General features: G+C 37.4%; 1 protein-coding gene across 4 annotated transcripts; it reads right to left on the bottom strand.

Moving 5' to 3' along the window:
* Positions 1–3,183: 3,183 nt before the first annotated feature.
* orc2.S (origin recognition complex subunit 2 S homeolog) lies at positions 3,184–26,831 on the bottom strand. Of its 4 annotated transcripts, none has more exons than XM_018237285.2 (17): positions 26,678–26,831; positions 25,675–25,775; positions 24,383–24,529; positions 24,214–24,300; positions 21,967–22,059; positions 21,819–21,847; positions 20,013–20,070; positions 16,299–16,450; positions 15,220–15,318; positions 14,329–14,438; positions 12,568–12,700; positions 10,901–10,997; positions 8,518–8,664; positions 6,458–6,629; positions 6,302–6,363; positions 5,811–5,929; positions 3,184–3,562 (listed from the first exon to the last, which is right to left on the bottom strand). In XM_018237285.2, exons 2-17 carry the CDS (start codon positions 25,763–25,765, stop codon positions 3,476–3,478), a joined length of 1,683 nt encoding a protein of 560 aa, XP_018092774.1. In that variant the 5' UTR covers positions 25,766–25,775; positions 26,678–26,831; the 3' UTR covers positions 3,184–3,475.
* Between the last annotated feature and the right edge of the window lie 583 nt (positions 26,832–27,414).

The raw sequence follows: 27,414 nt of genomic DNA, 5'->3' as shown, positions 1-27,414 counted from the left end.
CTACTTTGCTGAGCTGGCTGACTACTGTTACTTTGTATCAACAGCCAGCTGTCCTCAGCCTGCATCCTCCAAACCCCACAATTCCCTGCACACATGATTTCAATAAGGAACAGAACATTATAGTGCAATGCATTGTGGGTTATGTAGTTCCTGCATGTTGTCTGTAAGATGTGGTGAAGTTGTTACAATTTGTAACATCAGTTTTTAGTCCCTCCTTCCCTGGCTGTTAAACAGCTGGATTTCAGCATAGAAAATGGCATTTATTCATACTTTTTGAAGAAACATAACTGTGATGGATTTATTAGGGGCTTCTGTGTTATGTGGGCCTCTCTATCCAATTTTGGTTTGGTAGCCGGAGTTCCCCTTTAATAAAACTCCCGGATTCTGCTCAGCAGGGACAAAGATAACAAATGTATAATGAAAAATGAAACTTTAAACTTCTATATTAGAAAAATGGTCACAAATAGAAAGCAATTAGACCCGCTGTATTTTTTTTTTTTTTCTCAAAGATTAGCGCTAGTCATCCAACTGGCTTTCTCAATTAAGAATTCTGAATCCAGAGAAAAAAAATATATAGCAAGTCTAGTTGATTTATTAGATTGTATTTCTGGTGAACAATCTCAACTGGGAAAAAAAGCAATGAAAGGTAAACATCCCCATTAATAACCAATTGTGCCCTTTGGGTTGATGCAAATTATCCTAAAAGAGCTTAACTTTTTTTTTTAACCAGGAAAACTTTTAGTGACATAAGGTAGGAGCAAGGACACATAGGCTGGGATTTAAATGTATCACTATCCATAAAGGGCTTTATAGAAACACCCCCTAAAACTAATAATACAAGGGGTATTGGTAGTTTTAAAGGGGTTGGCCACTTTTATTATCTTAAAGAATGGCCTGTTCTTAGCAATGTTTTAATTGGTCTTTATTTTTTACAGTTTCTGAATTCTTTGCTTCCTCTCCTGCTTCCTTACAGCTCTCGAATGGAGGTCACTAAACCCCAGCAGCCAAAAACATATTGCTTTGTGAGTAGTGATGGGCGAATTTGCGCAGTTTTGCTTTGCCGAATTTCGTGTGAAACGGCGAAAATTTTCGCGAAACGGCGTCAGCTTCTCGTTTTTGACGCCGGCGATTTTTTCCGCAAATTTATTCGCTGGCTGCGAATCGCGCAAATTTGCGCCTGGCGAATAAATTCGCCCATCACTATTTGTGAGGCTATAATTTTAATATTACTTATATTTCTATTCAGCCCCTGCTCTTCCTGTTCTAGCCTCTTATTCAAACTACTGTCTGGTTGCTAGTGTGAAGTGGACCCTAGCGATCAAATAGCTGTTGAAATTCCAAACTGGAGAGATGGAGAGCTAAATAATTAAAAAAAAAAATTAAAAAGATCAATTACAAATTTTCAGAATATCCCTGTCTATCATACGAACATTTATAGATAAATGTGAACAGTCCCTTTAAACTAAAGTCACATTCTACACCCTGTACATGCACAATCAAAACAAACCCTCCCCCCAGCTGTAACTGGCTAGGCTGGGATCTAAAAAGCAGCTCATACAGAGGGTTTCTCCATAGACTGCCAATTTGTTGTCAAAGAACCAGAAGTAGAATGTGACTAAACTTTCAATTTCAGATCTTTAGTGCAGACAAAACTGTTGATATTTCTGCACTAAAACAATAGGTAAAAAGTATGTACAGCACAAGCCTTGGTCAATGAACTTATGTAAAAAAAATGTAGGTATATTTTTACTTTAAAGAACAAGAAAAGATTGAGTCACTGGGGGTTACAATTTGTTAGGTTAAAGAGTCGCAAAATATAGGACATTCTTTAACAAACAAAGTTTACTTTTTTTTTTTATGATGTTTTGCCTTGTGATTGTGATCAGGGTCTCAAAGTGATTAACCCACAAGATGAAACATCTAACATTTAGCCTTTGAAAATACACATAACCTGCATTTTTTATTTATGATATTTATGGATTAGGGAAATTTTGGTGTCCAAGTTAGAATAGAATGTAGAAAAATCTAGCCTGTCATAAGGATTCTTTTAATAAAGGCAGTGTCAGACTGGCCCACCGGGAAACCTGGATAAGTGTCAGTGGGCCCTCATGCTGCTGGACATTTGGCCTATTTCCCTATTTGTTTGAAAATGAGGCTAAATAGATAGAATAATAGATTAAAGTATGTAAAGAAAGAGGGACTAGGAGAACAGATGATGAGTAAGGAGAAAAACAAAATAGTACTGAGAGTGGGCCCCTGGTCTAAGATGAAATGGTGGGCCCCTGCTGTCCCAGTTCAACACTGAATAAAGGTCAATGAAAAAAGTTAATACCTCTAACCCCCCCCCCCCCCAAATTTCTCAAACTGGTTGTATCAATAATGCACCAGGCGTTATTTCCTCTCTGCAGGTAACTTATAGGGGGTTCCTTTTGCCTAGAAGATGTATTAGAGCTCACTCTATTAATATCACCAGACATCATGTCTCTCTACATGCAGAATTTGTGCAAAAGGCAGTACATTTTGTTAGATATTGTTTTTAATGGAATAAGTTATTTGAGTGAGCTCTAATACATCTGCTAAGAAAGGAGCCCCCCTATAAGATATGTTGGATGGTAGAGAGGCAATACCATGTATAATACCCCCAGAACTTATATCAGGATTGTAGAGAAGCAATACCATGTACAATACCCCCAAATTTCATACCAGCATGACACAGAGGCTATGCCATATATAAAACCCACCAGAGTTCAGACAGAAGCATGGCATAGTGGTAGTTTTATGTTTAATGCCTGCAGTTACACAAATCAGCAATTCCAATGCAGACACGGAGTTACAGGAGAGGGGTGGGCTTTACGCTGTTCACCAATGAAATCAGCTCTCAGCACTTCTGCTAGTGTATTTCAGCCTATCGCGGTTGTGTAAGGCTGACTGCATTCAGAAGAGAAGGGAGGGAGGGAGTGCGAGCAACGGTAGAGCTTTGCCTGTGTGCACATTTAAAGGAACGGTCGCGGTCTACCAGGAACTTTGAATTGATCAACTGGTAGAACGCGATTGATGTCTTGGGAACCCCTGTGTTAGATACACAATTAGATGTTTCTCTGCTTTATTTTTAGCCCTTTCACCACCTGACTGCAGCCATTCTTTCCCTCAGCCTTTGCTTCCTTTCAAGCAAGAAACAAATGATTAATAGCTGAAAATATTTATTTATTTGACTTCATTAAGTTACTAATAGTAAAAAAAAAAAGGCTTTTCTTACACAGTTGAGAAATACAATCTTTAGCTGGTGTCATAGTCAAATGTACATCCAATATAGGCAACTCTCTAACAGAATATTTTATTTTTAATTCTCTGACACGTGGCTCATAAAGGGCAGTTATCCAAAATCATTTTTCATGTTGGACCCCTTTTGGAAACAAATATTCATATTTACTGAAAAGGTCTTTTAACGGACTTGCAGAGGACAACCAGATAACCATCAAGTGTCTTTGTCTTCCATCTCCAAGAAATCTGTCAAGGTTCCCAAGTCTAAAGGAATAAGTAAATACTCCACTCCATCCATGCCCTGGTAATTGACAACAATGGTACATGAATAACAAGAGCAAGGCAAAAGTGAAGTGAATAGTATAAACACGGATTTGTTCAAAAATGGCAAATGTTGTTCAGCAGGTCAGTGCAAAAAGTCTACACTGCAAGTGCCGAGTGCAGAGAGGAAATATGACATAACTGCAAGATATGAACTATATATACGCTAGTATAGTTGCCCAGTGAGGCTATACTAGCGTGACTTAGTGCTTTCTATCAGACTCGCAAACAGTGGCATAAGGCTTCCTTCATAGTCGAGTAAGAGTTGCCTCAACAGTTACAACGTTTTATTCTGGTTTGTAAGCGTTGGGGATGCTAGGCCCTTACCTTATGGCAGAGAGTAATAAAACTCTTGTATTAGCCATAAAAATAAAACTGTACTTGGCTGAATGGGTTTTGCCTTTATTCTGGTTGTGTGGAATTGTATCCCTTTTATATCACAAACCTGTTACCTAAACTCACTGCACCCTTTAAACACCTAGTCCAGTGATCCCCAACCAGTGAATCGTGAGCAACATGTTGCCCTTTTGATGTTGCTGTCAAAGCAGGTGCTTTTTTTTGAATTCTAGACTTTGATGTAAGATTTGGTTGCATAAAAAACAGTAGTAGCACTAAACAGAGCCCCCTGTAGCCTGTCAGTTCACATAAGGCAAGCAAATAGCAAATAACAGCCCTGGAATCCCCAGGGACATTTTTCATGCTTTTATTGCTCCCAAACTCTCTTAACATGTGAATGTGACTCACAGGAAGAAAAGAAAATATAAGGTTATAGACTCCTGATCTACAATTAGATACTATAATGCAAATCCCAGTTCTGTGAATGGTTCTGGAAACTCTGCTGCTCAGGAATTCCGTATAAAACCCAAAATTATTGAAATCAGATGGCACTCACTGTAAAATGTGCTTACTTTTGATTTATTAAGTTCTCCACACAACGTTTCGGGGGGTCAACCCCCTTTCTTATGTAAGAACACTTGAGAAAGGAAGTTGACCCCCGAAACATTATGTGGAGATCTTAATACATCAAAAGTAGCACATTTGCAGCGTGAGTGCCATCTGATTTGAATAATTCTGACTCCTGATCTAGCCCAACACTTCATCCATCAGTATTCTTATCTACACTTTAGTCACACTGCCATATACAAAATAATTCCACTTTTAGAAGGATGAAGACAATGGACAGTGTGCTTCCAGTAATACTGGTGTATTGCTAGAATTGATATAAATGTGTCAGCATTAATAGGAATGAATGGCCACCATTTTCCCTTTCAACAAAACTGCCCCAGGACTGTGCTATTTACCACTTCCAGGACTCGAACGTGACTGAAGCATCTGATGATGAAGGCAGAATCTGTGGCCCGGGCTTCATTCAGTTATTACTGGCACATTCTTATCTATTTTCATAGGAAAGTGTCAGCGTCACTTTAGAGGGGAAGTAAAGTTATAATCGCTGGGGATTTCAAATGTAAGGCACCCACCCCTTTAACTAGAACGGCTTACCTAAAACCCTTGGCCCATGCTTCTGATTGCCAAAAACTGCATATGTCTGGGGGACTTCAGTGAGAGCCCCATGCAGCGATCAACTTATTCTGCGATTTCATTCTTCTGTTATTCTAGGCCAGCGCATGCACAGTAGATTGAAAAGGATGGCTTTTTTTTTTTTGCTTTAAGTTCTAATTTTCACTCTACTGCTCATGTGCACATGAAGAATGAACTCTGTATTGCTCCTACAGAAGTACTCTGAGCTGATACAGTCTCAGCAAACAGAAGCACTGGCGCAGGGTATCAAATAAGTGGTTATAATCACTGGGGAGTATCAGGTAAGTGGTTATAAACACTGGGGAGTATCAGGTAAGTGGTTATAATCACTGGGGAGTATCAGGTAAGTGGTTATAAACACTGGGGAGTATCAGGTAAGTGGTTATAATCACTGGGGAGTATCAGTTAAGTGGTTATAATCAATGGGGAGTATCAGGTAAGTGGTTATAATCACTGGGGAGTATCAGGTAAGTGGTTATAATCACTGGGGAGTATCAGGTAAGTGGTTATAATCACGGGGGGCTGCCTACATTTTCATGATATTTACTAAGATGCTTGGGATTTACAATTGGAGTTGGTACCACAAAGCAAGCGATAAAATAGTATCAGAAGGCAACCAATACATATTTATGGGGTGATATAACTGCAGAACTTCAAGTCAATCTCAAGAAAAAGAAAAAAAGACACACTTTTTTTGTCCTGATGAGTTTGTGGTCTCGGAATTCTGTAAGCTGAGCCCTTAGTGTCAAGTCACTATTGACAAGGAAGGCTTCTCGACATTGCTGATAAAAATCCTGAAATGACAGACCTACACAAATGCAAGATAAGACATTTTAGAGAAAGCTTAGCAACTTATATCTAGTTTTTATCTATTTAGATTTCAGATTTTTTTTTCTTATATCCCATAGTATAGATCCACTTTTATTCACATTTGTTCATTCAGGACTTGTGGGAGGCAATTGTAAGCAATGTACCTGTCTTTGCCAATGACACAAAACTATGTGGATCAATTCATTATATCCAATATGTGTAGCTAAATATACTGGCATTCTGGGCAGGAAAGTGGCAGAGGAGATTCAGCGTGGATAAACTGATGCATTTGGCATTTAAAAATATATTCAGCCACAAGAAGTTCAAAACAGCAATATAACTGCAAAATATAATGATAAAAAAAAAATACCTGTATATGAAGGATTGTCCTTGTTGGCCATCTGATACTCTGCCAATAGCCGGAAAATGCCCCTAAAGAAAAAAAAAAGGATAGTTATTCATTCAGTGATTTAATAATATATAGGAATATGTATGCCGTATTGCACAACTGTAGTATTACAAATACCTGGCATTAGGAGTAAGGCTGCGGAGAACATGTGTGAGAGAACTGAGGGCCAATGCTCCGGAGCGCTTTACAAGAAGTGAATTCTCATATGATGTCTCTTCTATATAGGAGCCGAACGTGGTTGTTTCATACCACAGCCAATTATACAAACTTTGCTTCGACTGATCCCACACTGAAAAGGAGGCAGAAAACATTTTAAAATGAGAATTGTGGCATCATCTTGTCTTGGAATTTAGAACAAAAACAGGAATTGTTGTGATCATTTGATACAGAAACCTGTACTGTTATCTGGATTTATAGTACAACATAAATGTACATATATACTAGTATTATATTCTATATAATCTCCTTGTAACGGAGACATTTATGAACATATCTAAACTTCAACTTTTATCGTCTCGTCCACACTGGCACAGGTCTAAAATGTGAGAAACAGTAGAAAATGTCACTTTACTCCCAAACTGCTCATGTTACAATGTGACAAATGAACTGAAATATGCTTGAGATCATGTTAACAATTCTACCTCCACAAATATGTACATTGGCCTTATAGACCAATGAGCAGCGTCCCAGAGCCAAGTCTAGCGAGACTGACACTTTCTATATCTACAAATTTGTATCCCATAGACCAAGCCAACTGGCTGTTTAATAACCTTACCATGCATATTAAAAAGAGTCTTCCACCTAAAAACATTTTATGCATAATAAAAGAAAATGTAATTTTAAGCAACTTACTGTTATATATTAAATAAGAAATGTCAGTGGATTTTAAGTCACTTATAAATGGAATTGCAGTAAAAAGAATCCATAATCCATTCTGTTCCCTAGGTCTGACTCTGAAAGTCAAGTTAAGTTAAGGGATTCTGATAGAATCCATAAAAACAAGCAGCTTTGCAATACACATGCTTTACTTTATTCTTACTGTTGTGAATATAACATGGTGTCTTCGGCTCTAAATAGTCAGCCTCAGTCAACCCTACTTCAGCTGTTCAAAAAATGTCTATAGCCAGCTTTAGGCGGTCACCAGCCGTCCTTATCTCTCAGTTGAAACAGAAAACAGACAGGCAGCAGCCAGCATGCTTGCCTCTGATTGGCTCCTGCTGCACACATAGGACTGAGCAGTAGGAGAGGGACTGGGTTACAGCAGAAAAGAAGCTGATTGAGGCTGTCTGTGGCTGCAGAGGAAAATAGATTATTTCAGCAACAGTAAGAATAAAATAAAGTTTGTTTATTGGAAAGTTGCTTATTTTTAGGGATTCTATCTGAATCGCTTAAAGGGGTTGTTCACCTTCCAAACACTTTTTCAGTTCAATGTTTGATATGTTTCGATTTAACTTTACATCTCATTTAATACAATAGTTGGTGCTCCTCCAGGCTTGTTAATCAGCTTGCAACATTATTTCAGGATTCAGAGCCAGGAGTTAAGAATGTGCAAACAGTCTGACTGCTTTCAATAGAAATTTGATTTTATATATATATATATATATATATATATATATATATATATATATATATATATATATATATATATATATATATATATATATATATATATATATATATATATATATATATATATATATATATATATATATATATATATACACACACATACATATACCAGTATTTAGTTGAATGTTTACATTCCTTATGGCTTTTCTCATGGCTCCTATACCAGTAATATATGCGGTCTATCTGTAGAGTTTAAATTAACTTTAAGGCCTGGATTAGTGAAAAGGCCCGGGCCTAGGGTTGCAGGATTTTAGGGGGTGGCATGCTGCCCAACCATATCCGCATTGTTTGGGAAGCACTGGATATGGGCAGAAAAAATACTATAAGTTTTTTACATTTCCCATGCGCCAATCCCCAGTGCTTCGGACCCAGTGATGAAAATGTGCGCATGTGCACAAACGAAGGGGAGAGAACGGGGGCTACAAATGACAGTGGGCCTAGTGCTGCCCCTGTGTAAATCCCGCCCTGACTTTAAGTTACCATAACCATGAATGAATGTAAAACGAGCAGTTTGCAAGTTTTGATTATATTTAAGGTCAAACACTTACTAAGAGGAGCATTTATGTGATCTACTGATGCAAGAAGATGAAGGTTAGGAATAGAAGCCAATTGACCAAGGACCTGCTGACATTTCTCCCCTCGTAACATCTGACTGTCCAGGTTATGAATAAGAAGATAAAGTTCTAGTGAGGGATCTGTGGGGGAAAAAAAGTTATTGTATGGGCTGATGTTATTTAAAACAAGTGTATTTGCTTTAAAGAATCCGTTATCCCTATCCATTACTTGCAAAATCTCTACACAGTATGTATTTATGTATCCATTTATATAATATATAGTTATATATATTTATATATCAAACTTTTTTTGCTGTGGAGCCTAGCTAAGCAATGTGAATAACATTCTAACAAAACCTTTGCAAATATTTCCACGCCTATTTTGCACCTCTTTATCGGCCATATATAAGGTACAAAATAAATAAATAAAAACATTCACTTTTGCTACTTTAGGTCTCTATTGCCATTTTTATTGACAGGCAGTTCAATACATTTCTATCGAAATCCTGATTTTGAATGCCCGGTCTGTTTATCTACAGAAGAATTGCAGCTATCCAATTATATCTGTTTCATACATACAGTATACCCCTCTCATTCCAGAACCATCATTTTCAGTTGGGCTCTATCAAATATATATTCTGATACATATCCTGGAGTTGTAGACCAAGGGTATTCACACAATCAATATCTGCACACCTTTAGTACCTCAATTTCACTTTATTTTTTCTGTGCTCCCCAGACCACGATCAATATAATAACATTCCAATCTCTTGAATAAAAATTGCTTAATTCAGCCGTTTCTAGGCATAGCGACATTAATATACCATGTGCTCAGTGTTGTTGCTTGGAATGTCAATCTAGGCCAAGAGCCCTACAAATTAAAGGTTTCTCAGTAAAACTATAACACTCTAAAATGAAGACTAAACACTTATTTGCATGGAGGCATAACATGAATCTTACATACCCTTTACATTTTCTATATTTTAATCTGACCTAAAACATCTGATTTTCAAGCAAGTCCTTAAAGGACCAGTAACGTCAAAAATTTTTACAAAAAAATGCGTTAGAATACAACGAAAAAAAAACACCAACACAAATTAAAATTTAAAATAGCAAAGCCTTTATTAAGAAATAACTTACAGAAACTCCACTTCCTGTCCTCTTCATAAACGGCGAAAGGGCGACCATCCATCTGCAGCGCTCGATTTCTCCTCCTGGCTATACACGGACAGCGTGTCCTCTGCCCGATCGCCTTCTCCAGCTCTTCTTCATCTAACAGCAGTATGAAGGCGATGTCTCCTGCTCCTCCGCTCCAGGAATGCAGCCCTGACTGCCGACCCCTTGCCCACTCCGTCACTGTCAAGGCAGCTGAAACAAAGCAGCCGCAAAAGAATGCGTCCAACACTGAGCCGGCAGGAGGAGTAAATAAAAGTAAATCATACAACCCTGGCAGGTCCGCATTGAGTGTATTAGGAGGCTGCGTCTGCACCGCTCCAGGGCGAAAGGCTGTCCCCCCCAAATCCTGCCGCTTCACGATTCAGCCTTCAGCAGCCCAACAGCAGTTTGACAGAGGGAGCAGCAGCAGCTGCAGGCGGGGAGCAGCACGGCTCACCAAATAAGCTCGTCCTCCTGGGGTTGCCGGCTCAGTGTTGGACGCATTCTTTTGCGGCTGCTTTGTTTCAGCTGCCTTGACAGTGACAGAGTGGGCACAGGGTCGGCAGTCAGGGCTGCATTCCTGGAGCGGAGGAGCAGGAGACATCGCCTTCATACTGCTGTTAGATGAAGAAGAGCTGGAGAAGGCGATGGGGCAGAGGACACGCTGTCAGTGTATAGCCAGGAGGAGAAATCGAGCGCTGCAGATGGATGGTCGCCCTTTCGCCGTTTATGAAGAGGACAGGAAGTGGAGTTTCTGTAAGTTATTTCTTAATAAAGGCTTTGCTATTTTAAATTTTAATTTGTGTTGGTGGTTTTTTTTCGTTGTATTCTAACGGATTTTTTTGTAAAAATTTTTGACGTTACTGGTCCTTTAAAATAGCTGAAGAAAACGTAGTAAACCAAATGATCCAATAACATCTGCATATGACAAAAGTAGGCAATCCTTAGGATTATCATATAATTTGAAGGTAAAAGCAGAGTCTGGTGTTTTCAGTCAATGGGATGATCAGGTGTGAGTAAGAGACCCTGTTTTAGTTAAAGAGCAGGGATCCAGCAAAGCCTGATCACACACACAACCCATCTGTGGATGCGTATCATGGCTTAAACAAAGGTGTCCAAGGACCACAGAAAAAGAGTTCAGTAAGTATATTTTGACTGTTGTACCACTGAATATCATACAGACTACAGATAATTACATTACATTGACACTTCTTCCTATTACCGTCTTTAAATCGTTGTAAAATGAAGTCCATTTGATCTAAGGGGCTGCGAAATGCCCCAGGATGACCTAATGCTTCCTCTGTGATGGAGTTTAAAATCTGCAAAGGTGGAAGAAAATAAATAATGAAGAAAAATAAAACACCTAAGACAATATAAACAGATTTTCCATTTCCCAAGAAAACATGCCCTTTTTTCTAAAAACAAAAAAAAACTGCATTTAAAAGGCTGCAGTGATATATTGTATAGTTTAGGATTAATGGCCTGTTGTCACTCTCCTTTCCACTATACCAGGCAACATTCTGGAGCAATGTTCTCTCTAATCTCTTCTTGGCTAATTGTGAAAAAAAGATTATTTTGTGTGTGCATTTTTAAAAACTGTGTGCGCAGGTCAGAACAAAGGTCTATTTACCTAGTTTTTACTTTTACACTGAACAATCCCTTTAAGGGATAGCAAGACCCTAGGCTCAGTCTGTTAGCGCTCCTTGTGGGCTCTTGAGAAATTGTTAGAAAACTACCATATCAGAGACTATCCAAGTACAAGAACTGCCAACATACAATTAATTCACCTTTAACCTAAATGGAGGGCAGTATGTAAATAGTCAGGGGTGTTCACTAGTTTAGCATTTGTCCTTTTGAGAAAGCGCTAAACAAATAGCAAACTTTTCTCCTTTCTATAAGTGAGTTACAGTGACCGGCTCATCAAATTCAAAGGGATACTATCATGGGAGACAATTTTTTTTTCAAAATGAATCAGTTAATAGTGCTGCTCCAGCAGAATTCTGCACTGAAATCCATTTCTCAAAAGAGCAAACAGATTTTTTTTATATTCAACTTTGAAATCTGACATGGGGCTAGACATATTGTCAATTTCCCAGCTGCCCCAAGTCATGTGACTTGTGCTCTGATAAACTTCAATCACTCTTTACTGCTGTACTGCAAGTTGGAGTGATATCACCCCCCTCCCTTTCCCCCCCCCCAGCAGCCAAACAAAAGAACAATGGGAAGGTAACCAGATAGCAGCTCCCTAACACAAGATAACAGCTGCCTGGTAGATCTAAGAACAGCAATTAATAGTAAAAACCCATGTCCCACTGAGACACATTCAGTCACATTGAGAAGGAAAAACAGTAGCCTGCCAGAAAGCATTTCTCTCCTAAAGTGCAGGCACAAGTTACATGACTGGGGGCAGCTGGGAAATTGACAAAATGTCTAGCCCCATGTCAGATTTCAAAATTGAATATAAAAAAATCTGTTTCCTCTTTTGAGAAATGGATTTCAGTGCAGAATTCTGCTGGAGTAGCACTATTAACTGATGCGTTTTGGAAAAAAACATGTTTTACGATGACAGGATCCCTTTAAGTTCTACCAGGTGTGACTCCTCACAAACCTGAAGAAATAGGGCTCAAACTTAGTACAATAAATGCTGGATGGAGATCCATCCTTTCTCCACATGACTTGGGGTTGCCCATGAATGAATGCTTACTGGAAAGAGGTGTTGGCATACTTGCTCTGAGATTTGGCCTTTCCCTGTTCTTCAGAGCCTGTACAGTGAGAGTCGTAAATACAGTCATAAACTGTACATTAAGTTATCTTGGATTAGACCAATGACTTGTGTGGATAATATGATTTAGTATAATCAAGAGCTTATTCATTAAAAGATCCACTCACAGATTTTGCTGTAATACTAGGGAAAAATCCATTAATAACGATATGAAGAGAATCCTGAAGCAGAGATGTGCGAAACTTCTCAATCAAGCTTTGTTTGGAGCCAAGGCCAAAGAGGATAATATTGAACCCCAAGCTATAAAATAAAATATTATATTAACAGTACACGGACAAAGCACATGGAAGGAAAGTAGAGCCTTTAAATGACATGGAGAGCACTATACAATTGTGTGGTGCCTAAATGTTAGACACCCTCTATCTAGTGAATAGAATTGCTGAATCTGTACCACAGGCCAGTACTCATTTTAGAAAAGTAAACAGGATTCTGGCTGTAACGTAACCAATAGAAAGTTCATATAGCTGTAAAAATTCCAGGAGTCTGTGCAACCCCTAATATGATCTGAAGAATTGTAGAACAATGGAATAAACAGCTTTAAAGCAGTACTTTCAGACTGCAATTTTTTATTAATTTTAGCAGTGTAAAACACACACTACATGTTTCGGGTAAAGACCCTTTATCAAGGTCTTTACCCAAAAAAGGGTCTTTACCCAAAACATGTAGTGTGTGTTTTACACTGCTAAAATAAATAAAAAATTGCAGTCTGAAAGTACTGCTTTAAAGCTGTTTATTCCATTGTTCTACAATTCTTCAGATCTCATTTTAGAAAAGACCCCCATTTGAAAGCTGGAAAGAGTCAGAAAAAGAAGGCAAATTATTCAAAAACTATAAAAAATAAATAATGAAGGTCAATTGAAAAGTTGCTTAGAATTAACCATTCTGCAACATATTAAAAGTTAACTCAAAGCTGAACCACCCCTTTGTGGATTTTTGTATTTAAAATATGAGCATTGACGTGGAATAATAATTTAGGAATGTAAAAATGAAACGAAGTGAAACAAGGGAAAATATTTTTTAAAGGACAACTAAATATTAGCAAAGAAGGGTGAAGACCTGTGCCTCCAAAAATGCCCCCAGTAGCTCCCCATCTTCTTTCATACCGATTTACTGCACATGCTGTGCGCTACTGTCAGTTATATGAGCTTAGGGGGCAAACTCACAATATACAGTATATATAAAATCTAAAAGTCACAATATAAGGGTAGTTAGTGAATAATTCATATCTGCATTATATGGCAACTCTAAAACCAGCGCAATTGGCAATATCAGTCCTATAGCATCAGCTTCTATGATAAACCTCATTTTCTACTTGATGATTTGCAACAACCCCTAAGTTTTGCTTCTCAATAGCTGAGCACACTGAGTATGTCAATGAGCATGTCCTAACAAAATCTAAGATGGGGAACTGCTGTGACATTTTATAGGCCTGGATAATTACTGTTATAGAGGCGCTGAACTTTTAGACTAGTGCATTAAGCTTGGTATATAAAGTATGGCATTTCTGGTCATATTCATTTTTAGGGTTTAGTTCTTCTTTAGAAGGGGAAGCATCACCACTCATGAAAATTCGTAAAATGTTTCTCTTAAACGTAAACATGCTGTGCCTTGGAAATACTTTGTTTAAAAGTTACTGCAAGATATGAAGCTGTGTGTTGCAGTAACACTCTTCTCTTTTCACTGAAAGGAATCTTGTACGTCTGCAGACAAAACTAAAATTTGAACCGTAATGTCTTCTAAATGAAGCATTTCCACAACCAATAGACCTTTATTTTAATTGGTTGGATGAAATGTCCAAAGAGAAATCCAAGATGATAGCAGTGAGTCTGAGGTGTAAGGGTTAAGGCAGAAGATAAACCAACACATACTGCAGCTGCAGCATCCATTTGTAGAACAGAGCCTCATGCTTCTTGCTTATTCTATGCAGTTCATCAGCAAATGCTGAGGGAGTCTGATCAAGAAGCTTCCGAAGAGTTTCCTGTGGACACACACATATACTTTTGTAGCGGTCAAAGAAGCTCTAGATTATAGAGAAATCATGCCAGTTCTTGGTTTTTATAATTAGCAGAAAATTAATAACTGGGATACTACTTCTGCTTGGTGTTTTAAACGGGAAAATCCAAAAAAGTTGTACAATTAGAATTTTTTCCACGATTTTATAGTTGTTTCCCGCACCAAATTTTTCAGGTTATTTTATTGATAAATAAGGTAAAATTGTGGTTGAGTGTTTGATCAAATGTTTTAAAAAAAATAATGAGAAAAGTTTGAGTTTTAGTAAATAGCCCCCTAGATGTCAGAAACTAGACGCAGGCAGGATGCTCTGCTGCCCGCACAACATTGTTCAAGGAGGAGGAATATACTGGTAATTCGGTAAATGGGAAATGCCGTCTCAGAAGCAGAGATGATACAGAAATAAATACAGAAACAGGAGGGTGGAGTGGAGCTGCCTGGTATTATACGGTGGTCAGTTTGTGGCCATTCTTACTAAAGTGCTTGTCCAGTTAACAGCATTCCCAAAACTCCATCCTATCACCTGTTCAGTCACAGTACCTTAAATACTGTTCTCAAATAGCCTCTAATCAGCATCTGTTATGATGCTCTCTTTTAAAGGAGAACTAAAGTCTAAAAAATATTTGGTATCCCAATAAAATCAAAATCTCAATTTTGTGCTGTGGCCACTGCTAAAATGAGGTTTTATATGCAAGAATATATATACCTGCCACTTTATAGGTCAGCAAGACAAAGTGAGCTTTACATACCTGGTCTAATTTTGGTGTCTGTAGCCTCTGCAAAGTTCTGTCTGATGTGAGAACCTTTGAACTGCTGTGTGCCTCAAAATATTCTTCTACTAGGTTGCTCTGCAAATGCCAGAAAAAAGGGTCAAACATAAACTTTTATGCACAATCCATAAAGCAGCAACTAAAGAAGCCATTTCACAGGTCTCTAAAGAGCAGGAAGTAGACATATTTGTTTTGCAGTTGTTTAGGTGCCTAAACAAGTCTGTATTACGTTTTTTGGGTCCCCCAAAACAGGGCATGCTTTGGTATAGATCTTATACACATTGTAGGTTTATACTGCAATGCTTGAATATTAGAATAAATGGTGTTGATATAGACATACGTAGCAAATATACAAATGGTATACGATTGGTCCTGAAAAATTACTCTATCTGGATATCCCTTCTCTCAAAATTTTTAACACATGGCTTGCTCCTGAATAGCTTTCTCTTGGGTCTCACTCACCAATCTCTGAGAGCTGACTCACAGGGATTGACCTTTTTGTATGGGGTGGGTGCTGCCTGGTATAATGTAGAATCTGGTTCCAGTCAGTAGGCTTTGTATATAATGAAGTACACAAACTGTCTTAAATCGTATACACCAAAACAACTAAAAAGTGCATGCTTTGGAGATCAAGTGAAAACGGAATGGAGGGATGTAACTCATTAATTCTACAGTGGAACCACTGGAGGGAGTAAACGCCACCCCGCCACAATATAAGAATATCATCAATGTATCTCCACCAGGCCAAACAAACAATATATATATATATATATATCTATATATCTATATATCTATATATATATATATACAGTTCTTCAGCCTAGCCATAAAGGCATTGACATATGACAGGGCAACGTTGGATCCCATCGTGGTTCCACATAGCTGAAGGCAAAAGAGCTTTCTAAAAGTGAACTATTTGCAACACAATATGAATATATATATATATATATATATATATATATATATATATATATATATATATACACATACATATACACACACATATATGCTGGCAGAGAAATTATATTTGTGCCATAGGCTTAGACACTTAGACTTACAGCAGTATTCTTCTTTCCTTTCTTTGATGGTGTCTTGCCTGGAGTCTGGGACACTTTGCTTGGTGTTTTAGCTGCAGAAGATTTTTCTTCCAGCTCCTCATCAGAGTTGGAGGCGGAGTAATCACTTTCACTATCAGACGGCTGACTGGGGGCTGAGAGACAGATGATTTCCATAGAGAGTGATATAAAATAATTTTACATTGCTGCAAACTCCAAATGAACTAGTCTTTGCTACTTGCTTGTAAATGACAGCAAGTATATTTTAAAAATGTATTTAAATGGGGCTATATAATAAGACTGATGTACTAAAAAAATTAACGCAACTGCATATCTAAATATATTAATACTCATTTCTTTAAAATAAATAGTTTTGAAATGGTGGATAGAACATTTGGGGAGTTCCTGTTGGGCCTAACAGCTTTATACATATTGGTATTAATAAATAGAATTTCATTTCAGAGCAGGAGGGCAGAAGCTTGATGTATTTTGATAAATTCTCTGAAAACAAGAGCAGACAGTCTTCCTGTTGATTATCTTGCATGGGAATGGCTACTAAGCATATAGAGACTGCATGTGTTTAATGGCTGGCCTACAGGCATTTGGCATTCAGAAATCCAGTAATCCAGCTAGCAGTGCCAACATAAAATGCTCTACGTCAAATTATAAAATAAGCAAATAGAAATGAGGCTCTTTTGGACACAGGATCTCTAAAAATACATAATTGTAGAAATGATAAATGAGGACTGAATGTAGCGTAAACTGTTATAAGATATGTATACACATTGGCTAGGTTATAAGCTTTTAAAATAAAATGTTTCAAAAACATTATGAAGAATAATATAACTGAGCCATATCTCCAAACGTCAGAATGAAACTGTGGATTACTGACCTCTTACATAAAAGAAGGTTAAATGCCAGATCCCCTATTGGGTTCAGGTACCAAGTCTATGCCCATAAATTTTAAGGTGGGAAGGCCTATACCACAGGGTCATCTGCAGTGAGGAGCATTGTGGATAGTTATTGGCCCATTTTACAAAGTGACAAACATTTAGCCAATAAAGTGAAGGAAAGACCATTATGGGGATACAAACGTGGTTCTAATCTGAGAGATTTACTTGTGAAAACTGACCCTGTTCAGTGTTATGATTCACAAGGGGGCATTCTTACTAAATTGAAGAAAGGGTGTTTTAAGTGTGCAGGTTGCATTACATGTAGACAAATGACATCAGGAAATTCCTTTAGACATCCCCACACTGGAAAGGAAATACGCATTAAACATCGCATTACATGCACAACAACCCACGTAATTTACATCATAACATGCCCTTGCGGCTTAATTTATGTTGGGAAGACCCAAAACACTTTACCTGAGAGAATGGGTAACCATAGATCTTCAATTAAAAGGGCCATAGAAACCGGTAAATCCGATCTACCATTACCTAAACATTTCCTATTAAAGGGACACGGCCTTCCCACCTTAAAATTTATGGGCATAGACTTGGTACCTGAACCCAATAGGGCAGGTGACTGGGACCGGTTGCTACTTCAAAAAGAGGTTTACTGGATTAGAACATTAGATACTGTAGCTCCACGTGGTTTAAACGAATATTGTTCCTTTTCCCCTTTTTTGGATAAGAGATAACAGGTTCAGGTTTAACTTGAATATTAATAAGATTCAGTATTAAATATTTTCTGCATTCAGTTCATTACCATTCTTTGTTTTTATATTTAACATAAAAAAACTTTTTTAACTGAATTTTTATGAGATTTTAATATATATTATTCAGCACTTTCTGCATATTTATGCATGTTATAACCTTTTAGCACTTAGGGTATTATAAATTTTGTCTTTCAGATTGCATCTGGTATGAAATCTAGCCACACTAAAGAAAATGTTCACTAATTGATTATTTCGTCCACCTGCATTGTGGGTGTGTTTGGGTGGTGGGTGTTAGCTGGGTGAGTCTTTAAAAACCTTTCACTTGTGTAAGTTTGTATCTTGATAAAGGCTCCATGCGAGGGCCGAAACGTTGATGTAATAAAAGCTTTATCTTTTTAAAGAAAATCCTGGTGTGCTTCAGCTTTTTCTGTCTATCTATCTATCTATCTATATACGTGCCTAAATATTTTGCTTAGCTAGCTATATAGCTATATCTATATATACACACACACACATATAATCAGGATTTAATGGGCATTCTCCTTTCCTTAATATAAACAAGTTATGAAAAGCTCAGCTGGGAAGGCTGTCATGGCAGATTTACATTACATAAGACCTCAATTATGGATTAGCAAAAGATCTTCTACGATAATGAAATTTTAATAGGAGCAATATGCACTGCCCTTGAATAACGGCAAAAAAAGTTTGTTTTTCTCTGGACCAACATTAGGGGCGGATTTATTAAGGTTTGAATGGTAAATTCTAAATCTCGATATATTTTTTAAATTAATTTTAAATCACCAACTCGAATCTGAATGTGAGATTTATCGAATCTCGACCCTGGAAACAGTTCTAGTTCGTATTGGATTGAATATTAGACTTTCGAGTTTTCCATAAATAACCTCCCATTCGAGTTGCGAGTGCATTCAAACAAATTCACATAACTTCGGAATTCAACCTTTGATAAATCTGCCCTTAAGACTTTTGCGTTGAACAGAGAACATATGCAGGTTTTTTTTTTTACCATTCTGCTGCTAAAAATTTAAGAAAAAAAATCGGAGTACTGGGGTGTTTTCTGAAGTTTTTTAGTGAAGCAGTATTCAGTTGTATGACATTAAATCAAAAGTGATAAACTGGCTGTGCAAAAGTTTGGCTACCCTTGTCATTTTGCTAATTTGAATGCATGTAACTGCTCAGTACTGGCAACACCAAATTGGTTGGATTAGCTCGATAAGCCTTAAACTTCATAGGCAGGTGTGTCCAATTATGACAAAATGTATTTAAGGTGACCAATTGCAAGTTGTGCTTCTGTTTGACTCTCCTCTGAAGAGTGACAGCATGGGATCCTTAAAGCAACTCTCAAAAGATCTGAAAACAAAGATTGTTCAGTTTCATGATTTAGGGGAAGGCTACACAAAGCTATCTCAAATCAAATTCAAGTCAAATTTGGTGGAGGTTCCATCATGCTGTGGGGCTGTGTGGCTAGTTCAGGGACTGGGGCCCTTGTTAAACTCGAGGGTCGGGTGAATTTAACCAAATATCAACAAATTCTTCAGGATAATGTTCAAGCATCAGTAACAAAGTTGACATTACGCAGGGGTTGGATATTCCAACAAGACAATGACCCTAAACACACTTGGAAATCTACAAAGGCATTTATGCAGAGGGACAAGTACAATATTTTTGAATGGCCGTCACAGTCCCCCGACTTGAATATCATGGAAAATCTGTGGAATGATAGGTCAATGATATGGTCAAAAATACCGCCATCCAGAATCCAGACACTCATCAAAGGCTATAGGAGGCGTCTAGAGGCTGTTACATTTGCAAAAGGAGGTTCAACTAAGTATTGATGTAATATCTCTGTTATGATGCATATTGCATATTTTCTGTTAATCCAATAAACTTTATGTCACTTCTGAAATACTACTGTTTCTATAAGGCATGTTATAAATTAAAAGGAAGTTGCTACTTTGAAAGCTCAGCCAATGATAAACAAAAACTTTTTCATATGACTGTATATAGGAACAAGTCATTTAAACAAAATACGGTACCTGACAGCCGCTTTCTTAGCCTGTGAGGTGTTGTGGATATGAATTCATTTTTTCTTCCCTAAAAAATAACATTTTATCGGTATTCAAAATTTGTTTATTAGCTTCTGAAGAAGAACCTTTTCTGTGCTAGGTGCATAGGGGTCTCTACTGCTGCCAAACAACTGTGTATTTGTTTTTATGTTTTCATAGGTAGAAAGAAAATTTACATTAGTTCAAGGGCAAGTTTAGCTACAAATACAAAAAAAACAGAGACATCTAAAGCAACCTTGAAGCTGGCCAATTTAGTAGTACAGGAATGAGACCTGCTATCTAGAATGCACGGGACCTGGGGTTTTCCGTATAACAGATCTTTTCGGATCAATGACTTTGTCCTTTATTATTTGACTATTTTTGACACTAAACTTATATTGCAAAGAAAAAACAATAGCAGCAAGAACATTTTGATTAGAACAGCAACATAGCCAGAAATTTATTGTCTGACAAACTTGAAATTGAACGCATTTCCTCTCTTTAAATGAAGAATTAATACTATAAGAAGGTCCTTATTCAAGGATGTATAGAATGAGTTTGCAACATGTTACTCCCCTTGAATACACATTCTTCCTGCATTCTATTGCATTCCATTGCGTCAGCCCTTTGTAGCAAGGTGGCAAAAACATAACCAATACAGGTATAGCATCTATTATCTGGAAATCTTGGACCAGAGATTTTCCAGATAAGGAATCATTCCATATTTTTGATTTCATAATCACCAAAACTTAAGTTTGCTAAAAAAACAATTAAAGGGGTGGTTCACCTTTAAGTTAACTTTTAGTGTGTTATAGAATGGCCAATCCTAATCAACTTTTAAATTGGGCTTCATTGTTTCTTTTTTATTTTTTTTATATATAGCTTTGAACTATGTCCTGACTTTCCAGCTTCATAATGGGGTCACTGACCTCATCTAAAAATCAAATTCTCTGTAAGGCTACAAATGTATTGTTATTGGTACTTTTTATTACTCATCTTTCTATTCATGCCAGTTCCTATTAATACTGCAATCTGTCATCCAAATTGATGCATGGTTGCTAGGGTAATTTGGACCCTAGATTGCTGTAATAAAAATCTAAATAACTCAAAAACCACACATAATTAAAAATGAAAACCAATTGCAAATTGTCTCAGAGTATCACTCTCTACATCATACTAGAACTTAATCTAAAAGGTGAACAACCCCATTAAACATTAAATTAACACACCAGGATAGTTTTGCCACCAATAAGGTTTTACAAAGCTTAGTTGCCATCAAGTACAAGGTATGTTTATTATTACAGAGAAAAAGGAAATAATTTAAAAGACTGAGAATTATTTGCATGCAATTAATTGTATAGGAGATGGTCTTCCTGTAAGTCTTCCCACTGCTTGTGGAGCTCTGTGTCACTAAGGAAAATATAAATATAACTGCTTCCACAGCCATGAGGGTTCCAGGAATGTAACAAACACACCAATGAGTTTTATTTACTAATGGTAGCTACTTATTGCAACACAGGCTCCGAAACACCAGAGAAACCTATACTTAGACCCTACATATGAAAGAATATCCTTTACTAAAAATGTCATAGCAGCAAAGTATCCCTCAAACACGGGAAACTGTATTACTGCACATAGTAGTGTAATACCTACATTGCTGGAAGATTTACATTGACCAACAGGCAGGTTTAAAAAACTATGTAAGGCCACCTACACCTGCGGTGGATAACATCAAAATGTCCTAATGATTAGGACCACTGCTTTACATTATGTGCAAATTACAAATATTTTACTCACCTTAGAAGGAGTTTTGTTTGCAGTCTGTTCTAAAGTTAAAAGATGTTTAAAAAGATAAAATTAGATTAAATTAGATTTAAAAATACCAATGTGGAGAAAGCAATGCAAACCACTTTAGAAGTTGGATATACTGACAACCCTGACATACTCTTACTGTTGGCAGGAGGGCTGACTGCTTCTTCTGGATTGTCTGATACAGAGAAGCTCACTGTCTTTGCAGGAGTTCTGGCCATTTCAGTAGCTGTAAGCAAAGAAAATCATTATATTTCATTTAAAGTCTTATAAAAGTTAACAGTTGTCAGTGTTTTTTTTTTTAAATAGAAACTACTGCTGCTAAACCAGTGAAGTAGCAGTAGAAGGTTTGTAAAGCTAGTTTAGTGTCAATTCTGTTTACACATGCATTTTTTTTTACATATAGTGCCTTGCAAGAATATGACTGTTCTCTAATATTACTAAATAAACCCTACACTAAAAATATCTTTGAAATCATTTTTCTTTAAAATGCTTTAAGTTGTTTAGATATTTATATGATATAAATATTGTACAAAAAATATAATAAGAAATTTAAATATGCCATTTAAATATTCAAGCCCCATTCTTATAATAAGAAAATCAAAAACTACAACAATATAGCTTAGATTTTGCCCAGGACAACTTCCCATTGACTTCTTTATGAATTCAAAAGCTTTTAGATACCGGAATGGGATCAGTTATCCGGAAACCTGTTATCCAGAAAGCACCGAATTACAGAAAGGCTGTGTCCCAGAGACTCCATTTAATCCAAATAACCCACATTTTTAAAAATGATTTCCTTTTCTCTGTAATAATAAAACAGTACATTGTACTTGATCCAAACTAAGATATCATTAATCTTCATTGGAAGCAGAACCAGCTAATTGAGTTCACTAAATGTTTACAAGATATTTTACTGGATTTAGGATAAGATGATCCAAATTATGGAAAGATCCATTACCTGGAAAGCCTCCCAAGAATTCTGGATAACAGTTTCCATAACTGTACCGAAATTTTACGTTTAATTTTTTCATCTGTAATAGTGTTTCCAGGCATCCCATTCAAGCTATTTTTATGGCATCTGAAAAGTGCCATGTGCGCTATGATCTTTAGAGGGGATGTCCAACCAAGAACTGTTTTTGTTTAAAGAGCTAGTTTGCCTTTTAATTACATTTATTATGATGTAGACAGTGATATTCTGACACCATCTGTAAGTGGTCTTCATTTTAATTTTTTGGGTCTTGCTTTGTTTTAATTTTCTCAGTAACGCTCTAGTTTGACATTTCAGCAGCTATTATATACAAAAAAAAAAGTTGCTCAGCCCTTTAAGTCTTCAGGGCTAATAAACCAATCTACAGGTAAAACAGTTCTATGCAAAGTTACGCTCCCGCCCCAGTCAAGGGCAATGCACTGCACCAGTATACTTCTTTCCAATGATAAAGAATTTTCTTTATCACTGTAGATTATAAATGGTACTACTGTGAAGCACAAGAAAAGACTGATAATGCTTTTACACTGGAATTTTTAATGTTCCTGAGTAATATAAAAATGCTCTTGCACCAGAATGAAAATCGGCATACATCTTATGTAGACACTCACAAGCATAGAAAGAACTTCTATCCATTATGGGGATACTTTTTTTTCTATCTGTATTAATTAATAAGCCTGTCTACTTTAGAGCATTATGGTGTCATCATACATTTTCAATATGAAAAAGTGGGGCTATCTATCTGTTTGAAACACATTTATATACAGACTCTGGGACCAAAACAGCCAATATAGATTTATAGATTTAGCAAGTTTAAAGCACATACACTATGAGAAAACCAGGTCAGACAGTTTCACATTTCTCAGAGTAGCTTTTCTCTGAAAATATGGCCTACTGCTGTACATAATCATATCACTACTGGTAGTCTTCACAAAAAATAAAGCCTAGAGAGGAAAAAAATAAAACCTCTTCTCAAGTTGTTTTGTATTCCATAGTAACAATTACATAGAGTACATCATAGATCCACACTCCAGTAATGTGTAGATTTTAATATTAGGATCAGCTACAGAACATGTATTCTAATAGTTAAAACATACAATTTAGGCTTGAGGACCAACTACACCTTTTTTCACCTGAAGTACAGAATTTCAAACACTACCAGGATAGTCTCACTTGTGATTTTGCTGCATTTATGGTATAGACTGTGTGAATAATCTAACACTTTTGATATACATAAAGTGTTTTTTTTTCTTTTTCACTGCAATGAAATACCTCCTGATCTGGTATTTCATACTTCACTTCCATAACGGTACCACTTTATGGGGGTGCATAATACAAAGAAAAAGTACCACAGAGCAGAACAAGTAGGTATCAGAAAGCAACATTAGAGCTTACCAAGCTGTGCCATTTTGTTAGAGCGTTTAATTGTGTAGAAAGAATACACATCCCCTCCTCCTGTGCCCGGTCCATTTTGCAAGGTATCTATAAGTGAAAATCAAAAAGACCATAAATATCGGTTACGATTCTAGAAAAGGATAGAATCAGATCAGTCACTTAGAAGTACCTTCTGTATCCACTCCTAAAACATCCACGTAATTTTGTTCCCTCCAAGATTCTGGAGTTGCCTCGTCTACGTGTAAATCGTCATTTTTAATTATGTTCTTTACAGCGACAATTCTCTGAGCTGCAGTATTACTCTGTGGAGTAACCCCTGAAACAAACAAAGACCATACATCAGAGAAGCCAGATAAGGTCTGAGGCTCATTTTGCAGTAGTAGGCATGAGAAACACAGGATTACTATTCCAAACTAGACTAGTAATACTAGTTTTTAGCAACTTTAATTTTTTCACCAGTGAAGTCAGCACAAGGTAAATATGTTCATTATCAATCATCCCTTCTTACAGTTATATAGGAGTGGGAATCACCTGCCTGAAAAAGACATTTTTCACAGAAATCAATTAGCATCACTATCATATTATGCCCTAAAGGAATGCTGCTGCTCTAGAAAATGATGGCTAATGCCAAACTGGCCTGTTTCTTGGACTGCATATAAGTACAGGTCAACAAATAGCCCTTCACTTGCATCTGTGCTCTTCTGTGTCTCCACTCAGAGGCACTGAGTTGGCCTGTGTGCAGACACATGGAGTGGATTTTAGTGGCATAATGCATACTCATGCTTTTCTCTGACAAAATCGACTCCATGGGGCAGATGTATCAACGGTCGAATTTCGAGGGGTTAAATCCCTCGAAATTCGACTGGGGAATAGAATCGAATAGGGAATTTGTGCGAATAGTCGAATGGGCGAATATTCGCCCGGCGTATAGTCGCACGATCGAATATTCGATCGAAGGATTTTCATTTGATCGAATGATCGATCGCATGCCTTTTTATTCGATCAAAAACTTAGTAAACAAGCCTATGGGACATTCCCATAGGCTTTTAAAGCAATTCGGTAGGTTTAATCTGGCGAAGTAGGCAGTCGAATGATTTTTAAAAGAGAAAGTACTTCGACTATCGAATGGGCGAATATTCGCAGCGTTTAAGCGCTCGATCGATTCGAATCATTCTACTCAGGCGAATTTACGCCAATTCGATAGTCGAGGAGCACAAAATACTACTCAAAATTCGAATTTTTTTCCCTCTACTCATTCACCCGAGCTTGGTGAATGTGCCCCCATGTGTCTGCAAAGTGCAGGCATAAAAAGACACAGATACACGTGGAGGGGCAGTATCTTGGTCTGCACTTATATGCAACAGCCAATAATGTGTGATGTGAGACAACAGCAGGGTTTTATGATCGCAATACTTTACTTTTAATGTTTATTAACAATATACAAGACTTCAGTGTTCCTACCTTGTTTATCAGTGATGTGTTCTAAGACTTCTTCATCGGGAGTAAACTGTACCTTGAAAAGCTTAGTGCCATTGTGAGCTTCATGGCTCATGTTTGACGTTCTGTAGGGCAAAGATCCATTATTATTAGTTTTACATAAACCTTGGCACAAAACAAGTACAATTCTGATAGGTAAATTTGTTGCCCTGAATCCAATTTGGGATATAATCTTGCTTACAAGATTTTCTTTTATAGGGACTACATTTTTAAAAAGAAAGATGGGCCTTTTCTCTGTAATAATAAAACAGTGCCATATATTTGATCCTAACTAAAGGAAAGCATACATTGGAAGACCCGTTCAATGACAGGGATTTCAGAGCATCAGGCCTCATTCGTGTGGTCCTCACCACAAAAGGATTTTTAAACCTGCATAAACTCTCCTGGACACCTTCAATTTAATTCTAAATGTCCAGTGGTGCAGCCCGTCATGTAACCAGGACCAATCAATGGCCCTAATGACTCTGTCAAGAGGTCTGTTTAGCAAATACCTTGTTAAAACTGATTACTGTTTATATTTTTTAAAATGACGTCGGATTTTGTTCAGCAATACATAAATCTGGAATTTCAGCTTCAACTTGTCTGGTTGCTAACGTGCAATTTACCTTAGCAACCATGCAGTGGTTCCAATAGCCAGACCTGGCCTAAATAGAGGAATGAGTTGTAAAAAGTAAGAATAGCAATGGACTGTAGCTCCATGGAGTGGCAATGTTTGGCTGGCAGGGGAAGGGAATTATTCAAGAACTATAAAAATGTAATAATAAAGAAGTGAAACGTTTCTTAGAATAAGACAAGTGTCCCTTTAAGCGCGGCTGCCGCTGTCAAGAGTTTTAACTTAGAGAAAGCCATTCCTTATGCCTCTGTGATTCCATTTAATCAGTGCCGCAGACTAAACCACACCAGTTTAATGTTATTCATACAGCCCCGCTTCTCCTAACACAGCCCGCAGTCTCACGTTGCTACTTACACCTCCCGCAAAACTTTGAACCGCAGACTCCTGTCTTACAGAAAATCCCGCCGCAAGTCTCATCTCGCGACACAGGCGTCAGGACTGCTATGTAAACGTAAACGCAATGACGCATGACGTATCCGCCTTGTGGGCGTGACGAGTTTCCGCAATGTCTGTGTGTGTGTGTGCGCTTTTCTATTTGTACCTACCGCTTTTGTTAGAGAACAAATAAAGAAAAAACGACTGTTCTTTCGTGTTTGTTTTTTCGCGTTAGCCACCTCAGCGTTTAATTTATTCAGGGGTCTTTTACATTTTCCACTCAAAGCTCCTACTCTGTGGCAGGATACTAATAGAAGACTTGTCTGCTTGTTGCCAGTAATACCTTCCCCCGTCAAAGCCCTTTCTGCCATTTTGACCTAAAGGAAAAAAGTATTTTTAATTTTGTGTTTATTTTGCTAAATCAGTCACAGTAATGATCTTACATAGACAGAGTAGGATTGGGGGTCAGTGGCCCATAGGGTTGTCACCTTTTTTGGAAAAAAATACCGGCCTATCTATATATCTATCTTTTTTCTCTATTAATAACATTGGGACCAACCATCATTTTTACTGGCCAGGCCAGTAAAATACCGGCCAGGTGGCAACCCTACCCACAGCGTAGAGTTGCCACCTTTTCTGGAAAAAAATCCCTGCCTTCCTATATATTAATCTTTTTTCCCTATTAATACCATCGGGATCAACCATCATTTTTACCA

The sequence above is a fragment of the Xenopus laevis genome, chromosome 9_10S (assembly GCF_017654675.1).
Source record: "Xenopus laevis strain J_2021 chromosome 9_10S, Xenopus_laevis_v10.1, whole genome shotgun sequence".
In the NCBI taxonomy this organism is placed as follows: domain Eukaryota; kingdom Metazoa; phylum Chordata; class Amphibia; order Anura; family Pipidae; genus Xenopus; species Xenopus laevis.
Note: the sequence above shows the minus strand (reverse complement) of the source record. Positions and strands in the feature narration are given on the sequence as shown.

Bases quoted from the DNA above. Each gene is read 5' to 3' on its own strand.
- orc2.S (XM_018237285.2), bottom strand. From the start codon at position 25,765: ATGAGCCATGAAGCTCACAATGGCACTAAGCTTTTCAAGGTACAGTTT. The intron at 20,071-21,818 runs GTGAGTAAAATA...GTTATTTTTTAG, and splicing joins CAAACAAAACTCCTTCTAAG to GGAAGAAAAAATGAATTCAT. The intron at 12,701-14,328 runs GTATGTGTTGGT...TTTATTTTATAG, and splicing joins AAATGGATGCTGCAGCTGCA to CTTGGGGTTCAATATTATCC.